The sequence below is a fragment of the Musca autumnalis genome, unplaced genomic scaffold, assembly GCF_047663935.1.
Source record: "Musca autumnalis isolate F117 unplaced genomic scaffold, ASM4766393v1 scaffold_2, whole genome shotgun sequence".
NCBI classification, from domain to species: Eukaryota; Metazoa; Arthropoda; class Insecta; order Diptera; family Muscidae; genus Musca; species Musca autumnalis.
In genome coordinates, this window is record NW_027411755.1 from 37,031,808 (window position 1) to 37,052,296 (window position 20,489).

Consider the following 20,489-nt stretch of genomic DNA (forward strand, 5'->3'; position numbering starts at 1 on the left):
ATAGTGGGTGAAGGAAAACTTAAGCCGGATCCGTCCAAAATAGATTCGATCACCGACATACCAATCCCCAAGACAGCTCGGGAAGTTAGACGATTTTTAGGAATGGCTTCATGGTTCAGGCGGTTCATTCAGAACTATGCCGATATTACAGCACCTCTCACTAGGACTTTAAAGAAAGGTAAACCATTCTCCTTTGATGATCAGGCGATAGAAGCTTTTAATAAATTAAAGGTAGCGTTGACTACCAGTCCTGTTTTACATCATCCCGTCTTTGACAAAAGGTTCTACGTCCAGTGTGACGCTTCAAACCTTGGGCTAGGTGCGGTCTTGTACCAACTAGACGCTGTTGGTCTGGAACGTCCCATCGCCTTTCATTCTGCGCAGCTCTCCAAGGCTGAGCAGAATTACAGTGTGGCGGAGCGGGAGTGTTTGGCAGTCATTAGTGCGATAAAGAAATTTCGCCCCTTTATCGAGATGATGCCATTCACTGTCGTGACGGATCACAGCGCGTTGAAATGGCTGATGGGACAGAAGGACCTCAGTGGTCGGTTGGCAAGATGGAGTTTAAAACTCCAAGCCTTTAATTTTGAAATCCAGCACCGCAAGGGATCACAAAATGTCGTAGCCGATACACTTTCTCGCGTTCACCTGGACGAAGTCAATATGTTTGTTGACGAAATGCCTCTTGTTGATTTAGATTCACCCGAGTTTAAAGGTGAAGAATATACACAATTAGTTTCCATGGTGCAGGAAAATCAGGACAGTTTACCGGATTTGAAAATTAGCGATTCGTTTGTTTACAAAAAGACACTCCCGTCAGATGGTACTCCGGTACATGAAAATTTCATTTGGAAACTTTGGATTCCAAGTTCATTAACCGAATCACTTATTGAAAAGACGCACACTTCTTCTGTAAATTGTCATTGTGGTATAGGACGTACGATCGCGGCACTGAGGCAATATTTTTATTGGCCTAAGATGGCTCAACAAGTCCGAAACTTCATTAATCACTGCATTGCTTGTAAACAATCCAAAGCCCCAAATCACATTTTAAGACCCAAGATGGGCACCGAAACCGTTACCGATAGGCCGTTTCAAAAGATTTTTATAGATTTTATTGGACCTTTTCCGAGGTCAAGGTTGGGAAACACGTATATCTTTATTGTGTTAGACCACTTGACAAAATTTGTTTTGCTGAAGCCACTAGCCAAGGCGAACTCGAAAAACGTGATAAGATTTCTAGAATCCGAAGTGTTCCATAAATTTGGCGTGCCACAAATTGTCCATTCCGATAACGGAAAGCAATTTACTTCTTTAGAATTTTCCTCATTTTTAAACAAATATGGATGTCGACCGATTAGAAATGCCGTGTATTCGCCTCAGGCGAATGCATCGGAACGCGTAAATAGGACCATAATCGCGGCGATCCGGACTTATGTTTCGGAAGATCAACGCGATTGGGACCGAAATATATCGTCCATAGAATGTTCTTTGAGGTCCACTTTTCACACGACACTTGGTTGTTCACCGTATTTCGCATTATTCGGCACCCACATGGTTACACACGCGAGCACATATGATTTGGCACACAAACTAGGAGTTTTAGAAGACGGTTTGGTTGAAATAGTTCCGAAACACGATATTTTGAATTTAGTCCGCGAGAAGATTAAAACGCAAATCCACGATTCTTTTGAAAAATCTGCGGCTCGGTATAACACTAGGACTCGCGACGTCAGTTTCAAACCGGGACAGGAAATACTTAGAAGAAACTTCATTTTGAGTGACGCTTCGCGCCATCTTAACTCTAAGTTATGTCAAAAGTTTGTAAAGTGCAGAGTTGCCAGATGTGTAGGAAACTCCTTGTATGAAATTGAAGACCTTCAGGGAAGGAAAATAGGGGTTTATCACGCGAAAGATTTACAGCACATGGTGCCAACAAAGTAACTGCCCGGCTTTTATTTGTGATTTTTATATATATACTTATATATACCATAACTGATGAACATGTATATCAGGGTCGCGGTTCTTCCCCACGACTAATACGGTTGACTTCCCGAATCAGTAGTCTTCGGCAGGCCTCCGACAACATGTTCGGGATTGTTATGTCGCCCTCCACCTAATAATAACGCAGCGTATAGTACGCATGCATTTAGCCCAAATATCATACGTCAAGCATGATTGTCATTTTGGTCGAACAGCATGGCAACACTATGACAAACCGACTATGTATACGCATGTGAAGCAACACGAAATAAAATTGCAAGCATTGCAATAGAACGAGTCGCCGCGGTTGGATAAAGAGATAAAGTGTTTGTTAGCGAAATCAAAGAAAATTCTGGAGGATTTACAATTCCTCCGCATAACTGGTGAAACACAGTTTTTTATATTCTTATTGGGATTTCCAAAGAATAAGAAATTGCGCGCTGAAATGAATAACTGTACCCTTAGTATCTGGGTCCACGTGTCGGTGTACGGTATTTAACACCACGTGCCCTCATACGCACGATACCGTTGCTTAAATCTGTCATTTCCACGTGTACAGTTCCACAATTTGACGCAACGAAATCCCAAAAGAATTATTACCAGTTTGTTGAACGTTTTTCCTAACAAGCATTCTTTGATGTCCAACAGCTGGATCCCGCGCTAACATCTGTGGGTTATAATAAAGGCGTATCAATTAACTCGTTCAGGTTAACACCAAGCAATACCTTGGCAGAAATAGGAAATTAATGACTTTAGGAGATTACGGAGATTTGCAGGTGCAACCCCACCAAGCAGCGACGCCATCAACATCTACGGCTCCGATACACCGCAGCACATGTCGGTCTACATGGTAATTTGATCAGCACCGGCAATAGGGAAGGCACATCATCCATCGAATGTGCAATAACCACAGTTCCTAATTAAACTTTTTGTCACCTCCTGGTCCTAATGACAATCACTTACACATCACCGGGAATGGTCAACTATCATCTATCATCAACATCTTGTCGCAAGCAACCACGTGTATACACCACCTACGTCATTGGAAAAAAAAAAAGTTTGTTTGGAAGTCATTGCCTTCGAGGTCCACAAGCCCAAACCATAACCGACACGACGGCGACACCAGTCTACGTCCATGGAGAACCGCTTTTGAATTGTGGAGCACTTGGTTTTTTTGAAAACAGCTTTTCCATGACACCAATGACGAATGTCCAAGTCTTCCTAAAGTCATCTACACCTAATTACATCGGAACTAACAACATCAAGTAGTTCGCCTCTAAGAACACACATAATAATATTATATTCTACATGGACATCGTCACAGACAAATTCAATATTGGATACTTTCTCACCAGCACCCACACACCACCATAGCCACATTCAGTTTTGAACACTTTTTTTACCAGCACCCATACACCACCATAGCCACATTCAGTTTGGATACTTTTCACCAACAGTCATACATCACCAGAAGCCACCCACCTTTTCCAGACCTCACCATAGACAAGCCGTTAAAGCACACATCACCACATATATCATCCCATATTCATCAAAATCCATCAACATTCTAAATTGACAGACGACTACTGTTTGAGGATCAATCCGAGATAAGTACCTTATAAGATTAAGCGTAAGTCCAAATCATAGAGAATTGAAGGACATTGTTGTTAGTGATCATTGTAATTTGCAAATGATTAACTGCATAAAGTCCTAAATTTGAAGTTTATTAGCGGAATTATTTAGATATTTTAATATTATTATCATCTCGTGATTATATATCCAGTATTATTATACAGTAAAATTATAGGCCACACCGAGGCATAATTTATAGAAGTTAAAAGTGATTATTCAATATTTCTTTGACATTTTATTTTCATTAACAATAATGTTGTTTTTGTAAAATCGTTCGTTGTTGTAATTCATGCAACTACCTTCTATAAATTCGCCTTGGGCCACATTTATAAAAGTGTTAATATTTGCCATATTATAGTGATTGTTTTTTTTTTTACAAGAGTATATACATACATCAATTTCACGGCGAACTCAATTGTATCAGACATAAACTGTGGTTTTGATGTTCATTGAATTAGTTCACGCTACGCCGAAGCATACTTTTAGGCATACCCGAATTTACCCAAACTATGAATTTATAATTGTTGTTAGCATTTAGTGATATGGTTTTCCCATTTGTCTTTTTTGAACATTGACTATACAGTACCCGTCTTATACTAGTCGAGCTCGAGTAGGTAGGGTGATTTCGATATAGACAAATTGCACAATAGATGGGAGCACCATCGTAAAACTATAGTTCATATATTTTTTTTTGTTGCCTTAGTATAACACATAATAAATTATACCATAATATCGTTAATTATAAGTCCTATAATATCAATAAGCATTTGAATAAGCTTATTAACCCATTGTTTATAAACCACTTATAGAATAAAACAATAGGTATGAAATGAAATTCAAACAATTATAAACAACATTTATAATGGATTAAAAATCAACATAAAGGTAAGGTAAAGGTACAGGTTCAGTCAACAGAATTTTTGGGAGCCATCATCATTGATGAGGCTCATTGGGGATTTGTGTAGAAATCCATTGGGAGGGCAAGGTAACCCAACAAACACCTTGGGTACCATCAACAACAACAACAACTTTAATTCTTTTGAATTTAAATAAGCATTTCCTTTTTTTTTGTGATTTTGTGATTGATAATGAATCAATTTGTTTATGGCTGGTCAGGAGCGGCCAACTGAGCTAGACCGAAATACTTCAATGGCAAACGCGTACCAGCGACATCTAGGTATGCCTCTTTCCCCTTTACACTCCGACCTAGTTACATAACACTATAACGACTTTCTTCAGCTCTTCTATAAAGACTCTCTTCAGCTCGTCTATAAAGACTCGGTTCAGCTCGTCTATAAAAACTCCCTTCAGCTCGTCTATAAAGGCTTCCTTCTGCTCGTCTATATTGACTCCCCTCAGATCATCTTTAAGGACCGGCTTCAAGTCGCCTTCAATGACGACCTTCAGCTCGTCTATAAAGACGACTTTCAGCTCAGACGACTTTCAGCTCGTCTATAGTGACGACCTTTAGCTCATCTATAAAGACGACCTTCAGCTCATCTATAAAGACGACCTTCAGCTCGTCTATAAAGACGACCTTCAGCTCGTCTATAAAGACGACCTTCAGCTCGTCTAAAAAGACGACCTTCAGCTCGTCTAAAAAGACGACCTTCAGCTCGTCTATAAAGACTACTTTCAGCTCGTCTATAGTGACGACCTTCAGCTCATCTATAAAGACGACCTTCAGCTCATCTATAAAGACGACCTTCAGCTCATCTATAAAGACGACCTTCAGCTCATCTATAAAGACGACCTTCAGCTCGTCTATAAAGACGACCTTCAGCTCGTCTATAAAGACGACCTTCAGCTCGTCTATAAAGACGACCTTCAGCTCGTCTATAAAGACGACCTTCAGCTCGTCTATAAAGACGACCTTCAGCTCGTCTATAAAGACGACCTTCAGCTCGTCTATAAAGACGACCTTCAGCTCGTCTATAAAGACGACCTTCAGCTCGTCTAAAAAGACGACCTTCAGCTCGTCTAAAAAGACGACCTTCAGCTCGTCTAAAAAGACGACCTTCAGCTCGTCTATAAAGACGACCTTCAGCTCGTCTATAAAGACGACCTTCAGCTCGTCTATAAATACGACCTTCAGCTCCCCGTTAAATTGACAATAAAGTCTCCCTTCTAGCCGTCTATAATGATTCGCTTTCCTTCGTCTATAAAATCTCCTCTCGTGATAGATCATAGACTTTTCCTACTATCATAACCTCACTTTTTTCTTGAACAATTTTCTAACCACACTTTTTGTAAACATCTCCATTTTCAGAGACCTCTGGGAGTTACGCTGTAAACAATACCTTCAAATGTTACAACACACACAACGTTATGTCTATCAGGATTGGGTACAATCAGAAACGGAACTGACGCGAGAACGTGGCCTATGGGGCCCTGAAGGTTGTTCCACTCTAGATAAATGGATACTGGATACTACGGAAGGGCCACATCGTATGCGTAAGAAAACCATGCGTAATGATCTCTTCTATCTGCAATACCCCTATCGTCCGGAATTGGATATGCCCGATAATCGTCAATTGAAATATAAGGTTGCTACAAGTTTTGATAGTAAAATCTACTATACCCACTGTCAGCAGCCTCCACGTATATTGTGTGAAACAGATTCGCTGCAACAACAACAATCACTACAACATCAACATTCCGTAGATGCCAATCAGCTGTTAAAAGCCTCGGGACAACAATCACATGCCCATCCCCAGCTGCAAACATCAAAAAGTGAACCAGGTGGTACGACCACAACACCACCACAATCGCCCAATGAACATCGTATTGCCCATACGCAGGAATCGTTAGATGCCAATGCTCCCGATGATGATGAGGAAGATGATGAAATGTCAAACATTGGCGATAATGAGACATTCTTAAGGCTGTTGGAAGATCAGGAAAAGATTTCCTTTATGTTTAGATGTGCCCGCATACAGGGTCTGGACACCTTTGAGGGTCTGCTGCTGTTCGGCAAGGAACATTGTTATATTGTTGATGGGTTTACTTTGCTTAAGAATCGGGAAATTAAAGATATTGATACATTGCCTCCGGGAGCATATGAGCCAATTATACCGAATTCGGGTGGTACAACAAGGCAGCACAAGGTGCGTCAATGCTCCAAATTTGCCTATGAAGAGATTCGAGAGGTCCACAAGAGACGCTATTTGCTGCAACCCATTGCCTTGGAGGTGTTTTCCGAAGATGGTCGTAATTATTTGCTAAGTTTTCCCAGGAAAGTCCGCAACAAGGTGTATCAAAGGTTTATGGCCCATGCCACAGCCATTAATGATAATGCCCAACAATCAGTGGCTGGGCAAAAGAGAACCGCCAGTGTTGAGCAGACTTCGGGAATATTTAGTAGTTTAATTGGCGAAACTTCGGTTACCCAGAGATGGGTGGTAAGTATTTTGTGGACGGGGTTTTTGGTTGAAAATGTTTAATTAATTATTTTTATTGTTTTCCTGTAGCGTGGTGAAATTTCCAACTTCCAATATTTGATGCATTTAAATACCTTGGCTGGTCGCTCATACAATGATCTCATGCAGTATCCAGTATTCCCCTGGATATTGGCTGACTATGACTCAGAAGAATTGGATTTTAATAATCCCAAAACATTCCGCGATTTCTCCAAACCCATGGGTGCTCAATCCGAGGAGAGACTGGAACAGTTTCAGAAAAGATTTAAGGTGAGTATCTCAAAGATTCTTATTATCCGAACAAAATTTAAGATTTCTCTTTTTTTAGGAATGGGATGACCCTCATGGTGAAACACCACCCTATCACTATGGCACCCATTACTCTTCGGCCATGATTGTTTGCTCATATTTGGTACGTTTGGAACCATTTACCCAGCATTTCTTGCGTTTGCAAGGAGGTCATTTTGATTTGGCTGATCGTATGTTCCACAGCCTAAAGGAGGCCTGGTTGTCGGCCTCCAAATTCAATATGGCTGATGTAAAAGAGTTAATACCTGAATTTTTCTACCTCCCAGAATTTATAACCAATTCGAATAATTTTGATTTGGGTAAGTTGAAAGATAGTAGGAGCCACCTAAAAGAGTATTAATCTGTCTGTCTTTCTTCAAGGTACTAAACAAAATGGTGAAACCTTAAATGATGTCATCTTACCACCTTGGGCCAAACAGGATCCAAGAGAATTTATCAGATTACATCGCAATGCCTTGGAGTGTGATTATGTTAGCCAGAATTTACATTTGGTAAGGATATAAAAGGATGTTAAGATAGTATTTATGGAAGAGCTGAAGGTGGTCTTTATAGATCAGCTGAAGATGTTCTTTATAGACCAGCTGAAGGTGGTCTTTATAGACCAGCTGAAGGTAGTCTTTATAGACCATCTGAAAAAATATTTTTTCAATAATCGTGGATTTTTTAAAAAATACTTTTTCAATAATCGTGGATTTAAAAAAAAAAACATTTTTTCAATATAATTTTATTTTTCAATAATCGCGGGGTTTTTTAAAAAATATTTTTTCAATAATCGTGGATTTTTTAAAAAATATTTTTTCATTACCCGTGGATTTTTTATAAAATATTTTTTCAATAATCGTGGATTTTTTAAAAAATATTTTTTCAATAATCGTGGATTTTTAAAAAAAAAAAATTCAATATAATTTTTTTCGATAATCGTGGATTTTTAAAAAAATATTTTTTCAATAATCGTGGATTTTTTAAAAAATATTTTTTCAATAATCGTGGATTTTTTAAAGAATATTTTTTCAAAAATCGTGGATTTTTTAAAAAATATTTTTTCAATAATCGTGGATTTTTAAAAAATATTTTTTCAATAATCGTGGATTTTTTAAAAAATATTTTTTCAATAATCGTGGTTTTTTTAAAAAATATTTTTTCAATAATCGTGGATTTTTTAAAAAATATTTTTTCAATAATCGTGGATTTTTTAAAAAATATTTTTTTTCAATAATCGTGGATTTTTTAAAAAATATTTTTTTCAATAATCGTGGATTTTTTAAAAAATATTTTTTTCAAAAATCGTGGATTTTTTAAAAAATATTTTTTTCAAAAATCGTGGATTTTTTTAAAAATAATTTTTCAATAATCGTGGATTTTTTAAAAAAAAATATTTTTAAATAGTCGTGGATTTTAAAAAAAAATATTTTTTAAATAGTCCTGGATTTAAAAAAAAAATATATTTTTTTTTCAATAATCGTGGATTTTTTAAAAAAAAATATTTTTTTAACAATCGTTGATTTTTAATTTTTTTCAATAATTCTGGATATTTTGCAATAGTCGTGGATTTTTTAAACTATATTTTTTTCAATAATCGTAGATATTTTAAAGAATATTTTTTTATTAATCGTGTTTTTTTTAAATTTTTTTTTCAATAATCGTGGATTTTTTAAAAATATAATCATGGATTTTTTAAAAAATATTTTTTCAATAATCGTGGATTTTATAAAAAAATATTTTTTCAATAATAGTGGACTTTTAAAAAATATTTTTTTCAATAATCGTGGATTTTATAAAAAAATATTTTTTCAATAATCGTGGATTTTATAAAAAAATATTTTTTCGATAATCGTGGATTTTATTCAGAAAACATTTTTTCAATAATCGTGGATTTTATTCAGAAAACATTTTTACAATAATCGTGGATTATTTAAAAAAATGTTTTTTCAATAATCGTGGATTTTTAAAAAAAAAAATATTTTTTAAATAATCGTGGATTTATTAAAAAAAATATTTTTTTCAATAATCGTGGATTTTTTAAAAAAAATATTTTTTCAATAATCGTGGATTTTAAAAAATTATTTTTCAATAACCGTGGATTTTTTAAAAATTGTTTTTCAATAAACGTGGATTTTTTAAAAAATATTTTTTCAATAATCGTGGATTTTTTTAAAAATATTTTTTCAATAATCGTGGATTTTTTAAAAAATATTTTTTCAATAATCGTGGATTTTTTAAAAAATATTTTTTCAATAATCGTGGATTTTTTAAAAAATATTTTTTCAATAATCGTGGATTTTTTAAAAAATATTTTTTCAATAATCGTAGATTTTTTAAAAAATATTTTTTCAATAATCGTGGATTTTTTAAAAAATATTTTTTCAATAATCCTGGGTTTCTTAAAAAAGCATTTTTTCAATATAAAAAAAAAATTTCAATAATCGCGGGATTTTTTAAAAAATATTTTTTCAAAAATCGTGGATTTTTTGAAAAAAAAATCAATATTAAAAAAAATGTTTTCAATAATCGCGGGGTTTTTTAAATAATATTTTTTCAATAATCGTGATTTTTTTAAAAAATATTTGTTCAATAATCGCGGATTTTTTAAAAAATATTTTTTCAAAAATCGTGGATTTTTTAAAAATATTTTTTCATTAATCGTGGATTTTTCATAAAATATATTTTCAATAATCGTGGATTTTTTAAAAAATATTTTTTCAATAATCGTGAATTTTTTAAAAAATATTTTTTCAATAATCGTGAATTTTTTAAAAAATATTTTTTCAATAATCGTGGATTTTTAAAAAAAATCATTTTTTCAATATAAAAAAAATATGTTTTCAATAATCGTGGATTTTTTAAAAAATACTTTTTCAATAATTGCGGGTTTTTTTCAATAATCGTGGATTTTTTATAAAATATTTTTTCAATAATCGTGAATTTTATAAATAATCGTGGATTTTTTAAAAAAATACTTTTTCAATAATCGTAATTTTTTTACATATTTTCTCAATAATCGTGATTTTTTAAAAAATATTTTTTCAATAATTGTGAATTTTTTTAAAAAATATTTGTTCAATAATCGTAGATTTTTTAAAAAAATTTTTTTTCAATAATCGTGAATTTTTTAAAAAATTTTTTTTTCAATAATCGTGAATTTTTTAAAATAGATTTTTTTCAATAATCGTGGTTTTTTTAAAAATTATTTTCAATAATCGTGGGTTTTTTAAAAAATATTTTTTTAATAATCGTGGATTTTTTAAAAAATATTTTTTTAATATTCGTGGATTTTTTAAAAAATATTTTTTTAATAATCGTGGATTTTTTAAAAAATATTTTTTCAATAATCGTGGATTTTTTCAAAAAATATTTTTTCAATAATCGTGGATTTTTTTCAAAAAATATTTTTTCAATAATCGTGGATTTTTCAAAAAATAGTTTTTCAATAATCGTGGATATTTTAAAAATTTTTTTTTCAATAATCGTGAATTTTTTAAAATAGATTTTTTTCAATAATCGTGGATTTTTTAAAAATTATTTTCAATAATCGTGGGTTTTTTAAAAAATATTTTTTTAATAATCGTGGATTTTTTAAAAAATATTTTTTTAATATTCGTGGATTTTTTAAAAAATATTTTTTTAATAATCGTGGATTTTTTAAAAAATATTTTTTCAATAATCGTGGATTTTTTCAAAAAATATTTTTTCAATAATCGTGGATTTTTTTCAAAAAATATTTTTTCAATAATCGTGGATTTTTTAAAAAATATTTTTTTCAATAATCGTGGATTTTTTAAAAAATATTTTTTCAATAATCGTGGATTTTAAAAAAAAAAAAATATTTTTTAAATAATCGTGGATTTATTAAAAAAAATATTTTTTCAATAATCGTGGATTTTTAAAAAAAAAAATATTTTTTCAATAATCGTGGATTTTAAAAAATTATTTTTCAATAACCGTGGATTTTTTAAAAATTGTTTTTCAATAAACGTGGATTTTTAAAAAAATATTTTTTCAATAATCGTGGATTTTTAAAAAAATATTTTTTCAATAATCGTGGATTTTTAAAAAAATATTTTTTCAATAATCGTGGATTTTTAAAAAAATATTTTTCAATAATAGTTGGTTTTTTAAAAATATTTTTTCAATAATCGTAGATTTTTTAGAGTAAAAATAATATTTTTAGATTTAAAAATATTTTTTTTTAATTTTATTCATAAATGTGGATTTGTTAAAATATATGTTTATTTTTTTACGTTGATTTTTATTTGTTCCATTTTATTGTCCTGTCTTTCAGTGGATCGATCTAATATTTGGCCACAAACAACAAGGTCCGGCTGCCGTGGAGGCTACTAATGTTTTCCATCATTTGTTCTATGAAGGAAATGTGGATATCTACAAGTAAGTCGACACTTTTTCTCATACACCACACTCAGAGTTCATTAAAATCTAACTCTCTCCACCCTCTCTTCATTTTAGCATTGATGATCCCTTGAAGAAAAATGCCACAATTGGTTTCATTAATAATTTTGGTCAAATACCAAAGCAGCTATTTAAGAAACCCCATCCCGCCAAGAAAATGTCTGGCTCAAGGCATTCCACATTAATCGATCCAAGCGCTTTGATACAGGGTAATACCACTGTTTTACAGTCGGATCGTTTGTTCTTCCATAATTTGGATAATTTGAAACCGAGCCTTCAACCCATTAAGGAGCTGAAAGGTCCAGTGGGTCAGATATTGCAACCAGATAAGACTGTTTTTGCTGTGGAACAAAATAAGGTAAGGTCAGCAATCCTCTTAAGGAAAGAAAGATGTTAAAAGTCGTCTCTCTCTTCTTTCCAGGTTATGATGCCTCCTTCATATACCAAATACATTGCCTGGGGCTTTGCCGATCACTCGCTGCGCATTGGGCTCTATGATACAGATCGTGCTTCGTTTGTCTCGGAAGCAGCTGCTCAAAATTCTGGTGAAATTTTGGCCTGTGCTTGTCCCAACTCAAAAATGATCATCACAGCGGGTACAAGTTCAGTTATTACAATATGGAAATTTGATGCAAATCGTAAAAGTTTAACGGTGAAACATTCTCTGCACGGCCACACGGATGCTGTCACCTGCTTGGCAGCCAGTGCGGCATATAATGTCATTGTCTCGGGTTCAAGAGATGGTACGGCGATCGTTTGGGATATGACAAGGTTTACATTTGTACGACAGTTGCCAGGCCATGTGGGAGTTGTGGCAGCGGTGGCCATTAATGAACTGACGGGTGATATTGCAACATGTTCCGCCACATGGTTGCATGTATGGTCTATTAATGGTGACCCCTTGGCCACGGTAAATACTAGCGTGGGTAGTGCCGATCGTATGCAGCAGATATTATGTGTTGCCTTTTCACAAATTCGCGAATGGGATCCACAAAATGTTGTTATGACTGGGTCAACAGATGGTGTTGTGAGGGTAGGTGGAGCACACAGACTCCTTTGGGTACATTATCTATAACTCCATTGTTTTCTTGATAGATGTGGTCTCTAGAATATGTCCAAGTTCCAATTGAACGGAAACTGAAACGTTATGCCGAGATAAAATCCCAGGAAAATCCAGATACCGGCTCGGACAAAGAAGATGAGGCTGCTGCGGGAGGAGAAACATCCAAGAAAATGGAATTATTTAAACAAATGCAAAGCATATCTTCACATGATGATAATGGTAGGCATTACCTTCTCACTTTCGTAGATGCCGTTGTATACCTAACCTCAAAATCATTTACCCCTTTTTTAGAAATCCATAAATCAGCTTCCGAAAGTAGCATATCAGAAGCATCGCAGCATTCAAACAACTCAACACAATCAGATAAACCAATGAAAGAATGTGAAATTCCTATGACATCAGAGCGGCGAAAATCTTCATTTTCTGGTGCGAAATCTCTGCATGAAATTAAATCATCAACGGTAGAGGGTTCAGGAGGCAATAAGGGTAATGAAGGTAGGTTTACTTTAAAAGGTTTTTTTTTAATTTAAATAATAAATGTTTGATTTTGTTCTTTGCAACCAGAAGAAGAACGCTCCACAATGCGACCCAGCAAATCGGACACCAGTCTCACAGATGGTTTTGTTATGATTGACAATGATAAACATCGCGGTGATCATTGTCTGAAGAAAGGTAAGGGTTCTGCTCGATATTTCGATGCATTTCTTTATTGCTATTTTGTTTTTTATAACCTCAGGCTTTAAATGGCAACGTCAATTAATGTTCCGTTCAAAATTAACCATGCACACGGCCTATGATCGCAAAGATAATGCCGAACCGGCCAGTATAACAGCCTTGACGGTATCAAAAGATCATAAGATCCTTTATGTGGGTAAGTTGACAAGAATAAAATTTAACATTTTGGAAATGTTTCTCATGATTTGTATTATTTTTGTTCTCCTTTTGTCTTTAGGTGATGCCCGTGGCCGCATCTATTCATGGTGTGTTACTGAACAACCCGGCCGTGGTGTGGCTGATCATTGGCTTAAGGATGAAGGAGCTGATCAGTGTGTTAAATGTCATGTTAAGTAAGTATCTATATCTATAAAAGAGGAACATTTTTGTACGTTTGTTTGTTTGTAATTTATGGAATCGAAAACCACTGAATAGATCTTCCTGAAATTTTGAGGGTATATTGCAACATCGTCTGAAAGTAAAATAGGCTATATTAAATTTGGAAAATTCCGCGCCGATCCGGTGATATAGCCTCAGGATCGGAGGTACCTCCAAGAAATTTAGATTTTGTATGCAGATATCTGATGAACGGTTACAGGTACAGTCTCCAAATTTGGAATGTGTGACGAAATTTGGCCTAAAAATAAATTTTCCAAACTATATATTTTCGGCCGATTTCATGTATTCCATGCATCAAACACGATATGTATGTCCAATTTCAATGAAATTTGGAATGTGTTATGGAATTGGGTCTAGAAATAAATTTGCCAAATTATAATGAAATCGGTTCAGATTTGGATATAGCTCCCATATATATTTTCGGCCGATTTTATGTATTTGATGTACCAAAAACGCTATATATGTCCGATTTCAATGAAATTTGGAATGTGTGACCGAATTTGGCCTATAACTAAATGTGCCAAAATATATCGAAATCGGTTCAGTAGTGCGATTCTCTAACTCATTTTTTCAGTTACCGACAAATGTCGGTAAAATTAAAATGCTCATAATTTGGGTAATTACCGATATTTTCGGTAAGTTAGCGACGAATAAAAAGCTTTCGCAAAGTCCTACCGATATCAAGAGTGTTGTCAACTTTTATTTGAACTTTTTCATTCATAATTTTGCGTTTTAATTTTACCGATTTTTGTCGGTAACTCAAAAAATGAGTTAGAGAATCGCACTACTGATTTGGATATAGCTCCCATATATATTTCTGTCCGATTTCAAGTATTTGATACACCAAAACGCAATATTTGTCCGATTTCAATGAAAATTGGCCTACAAGTAAATGTACTGCGGCGTAGCGAAGCTAGTTACCTGTAAGGATCGTGGTTTTTCTAACAATAATTTTTGAGGAATTTTAAAATTTTTTTTGAGGTTCTTAATTTTTTTTAAATATTTCTTGAGGATCATGAATTTTTTAAAAATATTTTTTGAGGATCATTGTTGTTTTAAAAACATTTTTTGAGGATGTTGGAATTTTTAAAAATATTTTTTGGGAATCGTTGATTTTTTCAAAAAAAGTTTTGAGTATCGGGGAGTTTTTTAAAAAAACGTTTTGAGGGTCATTGGTTTTTTTTTAAATATTTTGTGAGGATCGTGTATTTTTAAAAATATTCTTTGTGGATTGTGGATTTTTTAAAACTTTTTTTGAGGATTGTGGATTTAAAAAAAAAATATTTTTTGAGGATCGGGAATTTTTAAAAAAATATTTTTTGAGACCCTGGATTTTTTAAAAATACTCTTTGTGGATCGTGAATTAAAAAAAAATCATTTAATCGCCATGAATTTAAAAAAAAAAAATATTTTTTGAGAATGCACGATTCTCAAATATTTTTTGAGGATCGTGGATTTTTTAAAAAACATTGTTTGAAGATCGTGGATTTTTTTAAATATTTTTTTGACCATCGTGAATTTTTTAAAAATATTGTTTGAAGATTGTGAATTTTTTAAAAATATTTTTGAGGATGGTAATTTTTTAAAATACTTTTTGAGGATCGTGGATTTTTTAAAAATATTTTTGAGGTTCGTGGATTTCTTAAAAATATTTTTTGAGTGTCGTGGACTTTTTAAAATTAGTTTTTGAGCTTCGTGGATCTTTAAAAATATTTTTTGAGGATCGTGAATTTATTAAAAATATTAGTTGATCGTCGTGGATTTTAAAAAAAATGGGGATCGTGGATTTATTAAAAATATTAGTCGATCGTCGTGGACTTTAAAAAAAAATTGAGGATCGTTGATTTTTAATTTTTTTTCTGAGTTTCGTGATTATTTTAAAATATTTTTGAGGATCGTGGATTTTTTAAAAACATTGTTTAAGGATCGTGGACTTGTTAAAAATATTATTGGAGTATCGTGGACTTGTTAAAAATGTTATTTGAGTATCGTGGATTTTTTAAAAATATGTTTTGAGGATTATGAATTTTTATTTGTTTTGTTATGATTGACAATGATAAACATCGCGGTGATCATTGTCTGAAGAAAGGTAAAAATATTTTTTGAGGATCCTGAATTTTTTAAAAATATTTTTTGAGGATCGTAGATTTTTTTAAATATTATTAAAAAATAGTTTTTGAGTAAGATTTTTTTTAAATATTTTTTGATAGGATCGTGGATTTTTTAAAAACATTTTTTGAGGATCGTGGATTTTTTAAAAATATTTTTTTGAGGATCGTGGATTTTTTAAAAATATTTTTTTGAGGATCGTGGATTTTTTAAAATTTTTTTTTTGAGGATCGTGGATTTTTTAAAGATATTTTTTTGAGGATCGTGGATTTTTTAAAATTTTTTTTTTTGAGGATCCTGATTTTTTTTTTGTTATGATTGACAATGATAAACATCGCGGTGATCATTGTCTGAAGAAAGGTAAAAATATTTTTTGAGTATCCTGAATTTTTTAAAAATATTTTTTGAGGATCGTGCATTTTTAAAAAATATTGTTTTGAGGATTGTGGATTTTTTTTAAAATATTTTTTGAGAATTGTGGATTTTTTACAAAATCTTATTTGAGGACCGTGGGCTTTTTTAATATATTTTTTGAGGATCGTGGATTTTTTAAAAATATTTCTTGAGGATCGCGGTTTTTTTAAAAATATTTCTTGAGCATCGTGGCTTTTTTAAAAATATTTTTTGAGAATCTTGGTTTTTTGAAAAATATTTTTGAGGATCAACAACAAATCGTGGATTTTTCAAAAATATTTTGAGGACAAAAACGCGTTATTTGAGGGTAGTAGATTTTTTAAAAATATTGTTAAGGGATCGTGGAATTTTTTAAAAATATTTTTTGAGGATCGTGGATTTTTTAAAAATTCTGTTTGAGGATCGTGGATTTTTTAATTTTTTTTTTTTTGAGGATTGTGGATTTTTTTAGCAATATTTTTGGGGATCGTGGATTTTTTAAAAAAATATTTTTTGAGGATCCTGATTTTTTTAAAAGTATTATTAGAGGATCTTGGATTTTTTAAAAAATATTTTTTGAGGATTTTTGGATTTTTTAAAATATTTTTTGAGGATTTTTGGATTTTTTAAAATATTTGTTGAGTGTATTGGACTTTATAAAAATATTTTTTGAGGATCGTGGATTTTTTAAAAATATTTTTTGAGGATCTTGAATTTTTTAAAAATATTATTTGAGGATCTTGGATTTTTTAATTTTTTTTTTTGAGTTTATTGGACTTTATAAAAATATTTTTAAATTTTTTTTTTTGAGCATGGTGGATTTTTTAAAAATACTGTTTGAGCATCGTGGATTTTTTAAAAATCTTGTTTGAGCATCGTGAAGTTTTTAAAAATATTGTTTAAGGATTGTGGATTTTCTAAAAATATTTTTGAGGATGGTAATTTTTTTAAAATATTTTTTTAGGATCGTGGATTTTTTAAAAATATTTTTGAGGTTCGTGGATTTCTTAAAACTATTTTTTGAGTGTCGCGGATTTTTTAAAAATAGTTTTTGAGCTTCGTGGATCTTTAAAAATATTTTTTGAGGATCGAGGATTTTTTTAAAAATATTTTTTTGAGGATTGTGGATTTTTTTAACAACATTTTTGGGGATCGTGGATTTTTTAAAAAATATTTTTTGAGGATCCTGAATTTTTTAAAAATATTATTTGAGGATCTTGGATTTTTTAAAAAATATTTTTTTTTAGGATCCTGATTTTTTTAAAAATATTATTTGAGGATCTTGGACTTTTTAAAAACATTGTTTAAGAGTTGTAGATTTTTTAAAAATGTTGTTTAACGATCATGGAATTTTATAAAAAGATTTTTTGAGGTTCGTGGATTTTTTAAAAATATTTGTTGAGGATCGTGGATTTTTTAAAAAATATTGTTTGAGGATTGTGGATTTTTTTAAAGTATTTTTTGAGGATCGTGGCTTTTTTAAAAATATATTTGAGGATCAACAACCAGTCGTGGATTTTTCAAAAATATTTTGAGGACAAAAACGCGTTTGGATTTTTTAAAAATATTTTTTTGAAGAACCAGAAGATCTTGTGCATTTTTTAAAAATACTTTTTGAGGAACTAGAAGTCCTCGTGGATTTTTTTAAAAATATTTTTTGAAGAACAAGAATACCTAGTGGATTTTTTAATATTTTTTTTTAAAGAACTAGAAGACTTCTTGAATTTTTATACCCTATACCACAATGTGGAAAAGGGTATTATAAGTTTGTTTTGGTAAAAATTCATGTAACACCGCGAAATATTCGTCGGAGACCCCCAATGTGGTATACCAATCTTCATATCTCGACGAAATAAAGCGATTTTGAGATGTGTGTCTGTCCGTCCGTCCGTCCGTCTGTCCATTATAAATTGTAAACACGCTCCAGGCCGCAATTATGGACCGATCGTCACGAAATTTGGTAAGGAGGTCGGGTTCAGATCAGAATAGATCCCTATTCTTATTGGTGATTATCGTGAAATATTTAGCGGGTGAAATGGACCAAAAACAAAATATTTATCCAATTTTCTAGCGGCTCTGTAGGTCTCAATAATAGTCCGATCAACGCGCAATTTTAAATAAGGTAAGAGTATATCACAAAGGAGAAGCTTGCAATTTGAGATGGTTAAATGGACCAAAACTTTTGTGTGAAAATTGTGAAATTTTTTAATATACAGCTTATATCTTAATTCCTGGAAGTGACATTCCGGACAAGTGAGATATACTTGAAAGTGGAACGCTTGACCTTTCAATTGATGCTAATTATGTTGGTGTGCATGATCAGATAACAGAGTTACAGCCTAATATATTCCGTTATTTGTTTGTAGTGTAATAATAAACTCGCTAGAAGTCGCAATTATACATCAATAGTCACGAAATTTTGCACCGGGTAAGAGTATAGGTCGAAAAAGATGCCTACAATTTTGAATGATGATCTGATATTCTTTAGCGGGTGAAATGGACCATTACCTTTGTATGCAAAATATATTTTTTTTTTGTCGATATTTTAATTCCTTGAGGACATATATATTTCGCAAAGTATCCTACATATGGAAAAAAACTACTGACCTTTCCTCTGATGTGAATTGCAATAAAGTGTTTGCTAGATAACGGGCCTACTGCCTAATATATAATAGGTTCTGTGTAGAGAACCACATTTTTATCCAATGCTACATATTGTCTCTCCAAAAGTTTATGTAACACCACGAAATATTCATCCTAGACCCCTTATTTGGTATGCCAAAATTCATATCTCGACGAGATAAAGCGATTTAGCGATGTGTGTCCGTCCATTAAAAATTGTAAACAAGCTTAAGGCCGCAATTATGGACCGATTGTAACGAATTTTCTAAGGAGGTTGGGTTCGGGCCAGAATAGAAATGATAGTTTTTGGTGATGATCGTGAAATGTTCAGGGGATGAAATGGATCAAAATAATAACCCGCAAAATTTTAAACAAAGTTTGAGTTTATGATGAAGAAGAAGCGTACAAACCAACGTGAAGATCAGATAATACTTAGCGGGTTAAATGGACTGAAACTTTTGCGTGAAATTGGTAAAAATTTCAATAACATAGCGGTTAAACAACGGAAGTAGTAGTACTACATAAGTGGGTTTCATTACATTTTAGTTTGTGTGAACTAAATTTTCCATTCCTGCTACAAAAATGTCTTTGTCGTGCTAGATAACTTTTTGGTTTTGGTCATAAGTATTATACATAACATCTCGGATATTTGATCATTAAATTTTCACAATCATTGAAAAGAAGTTCCGTGGAGAGCGATTGTCCAGGGATAGTGGTATAGGGTATCCCATGGTCGGCTCCGTCCGACTATAGACTTTTCTTACTTGTTTAATACTATTTTTTGAGGAATTAGCGATGCTGAGATTATATCTCTGGCGGCACAGTTGACGGATACTTTTTTACTTGTTTTGGGTACATTATTTGAAAACCAAACTGTAACCAAATATTTCTTTATCCATCTTCCCTTTCTTTTCAGATTTACATTATATGAACGTAAACACCACTGTCGCAATTGTGGTCAGGTGTTCTGTAATAAATGTAGCCGTTTCGAATCGGAAATATCACGTTTGCGAATATTGAAACCGGTGCGAGTGTGTCAGTCGTGTTATGCACAATTACGGGCGACATCTGTTGACAATTAATAAACAATAAAAATAATATTAATATATTTTAGAAGGAAAAATAATTATTAAAAAAGACATACATTTATGAATATAAAACACACACACATACATACATAGTTTTACAGAGAAACCGAAAAGAGTAAATGTACCTTTTACAAACTATAAAGAAAAAAGAATAAAAATATAAAAAAATAATTTAAAAACATTATACCAAAAAATTAAATTATAAATGAACTTAAGAAAAAGATACACACATAAATACATATAAATAAATATATAAAAAATATTAAGAAAAAAAGAATAATTAGTTGTTAAGTATAGAGAAAAAAGTAAATAGTGTTAAAAAATAAATACAATAATAATATTAAACAAAAACTA

General features: G+C 32.2%; 1 protein-coding gene across 1 annotated transcript in view; it reads left to right on the top strand.

The window, feature by feature from the left end:
* Window positions 1-20,142, top strand: part of LOC141393919 (WD repeat and FYVE domain-containing protein 3-like) — a 99,350-nt gene extending 79,208 nt beyond the window's left edge. The window contains 13 exon segments of the mRNA XM_073967546.1: window positions 5,885-7,016; window positions 7,086-7,304; window positions 7,363-7,642; window positions 7,704-7,834; window positions 11,623-11,726; window positions 11,805-12,105; window positions 12,169-12,780; window positions 12,843-13,029; window positions 13,102-13,305; window positions 13,375-13,482; window positions 13,547-13,681; window positions 13,763-13,877; window positions 19,964-20,142. Coding sequence (XP_073823647.1) covers window positions 5,885-7,016; window positions 7,086-7,304; window positions 7,363-7,642; window positions 7,704-7,834; window positions 11,623-11,726; window positions 11,805-12,105; window positions 12,169-12,780; window positions 12,843-13,029; window positions 13,102-13,305; window positions 13,375-13,482; window positions 13,547-13,681; window positions 13,763-13,877; window positions 19,964-20,129 — 3,694 coding nt within the window. The 3' untranslated portion in view covers window positions 20,130-20,142.
* Window positions 20,143-20,489: the final 347 nt, after the last annotated feature.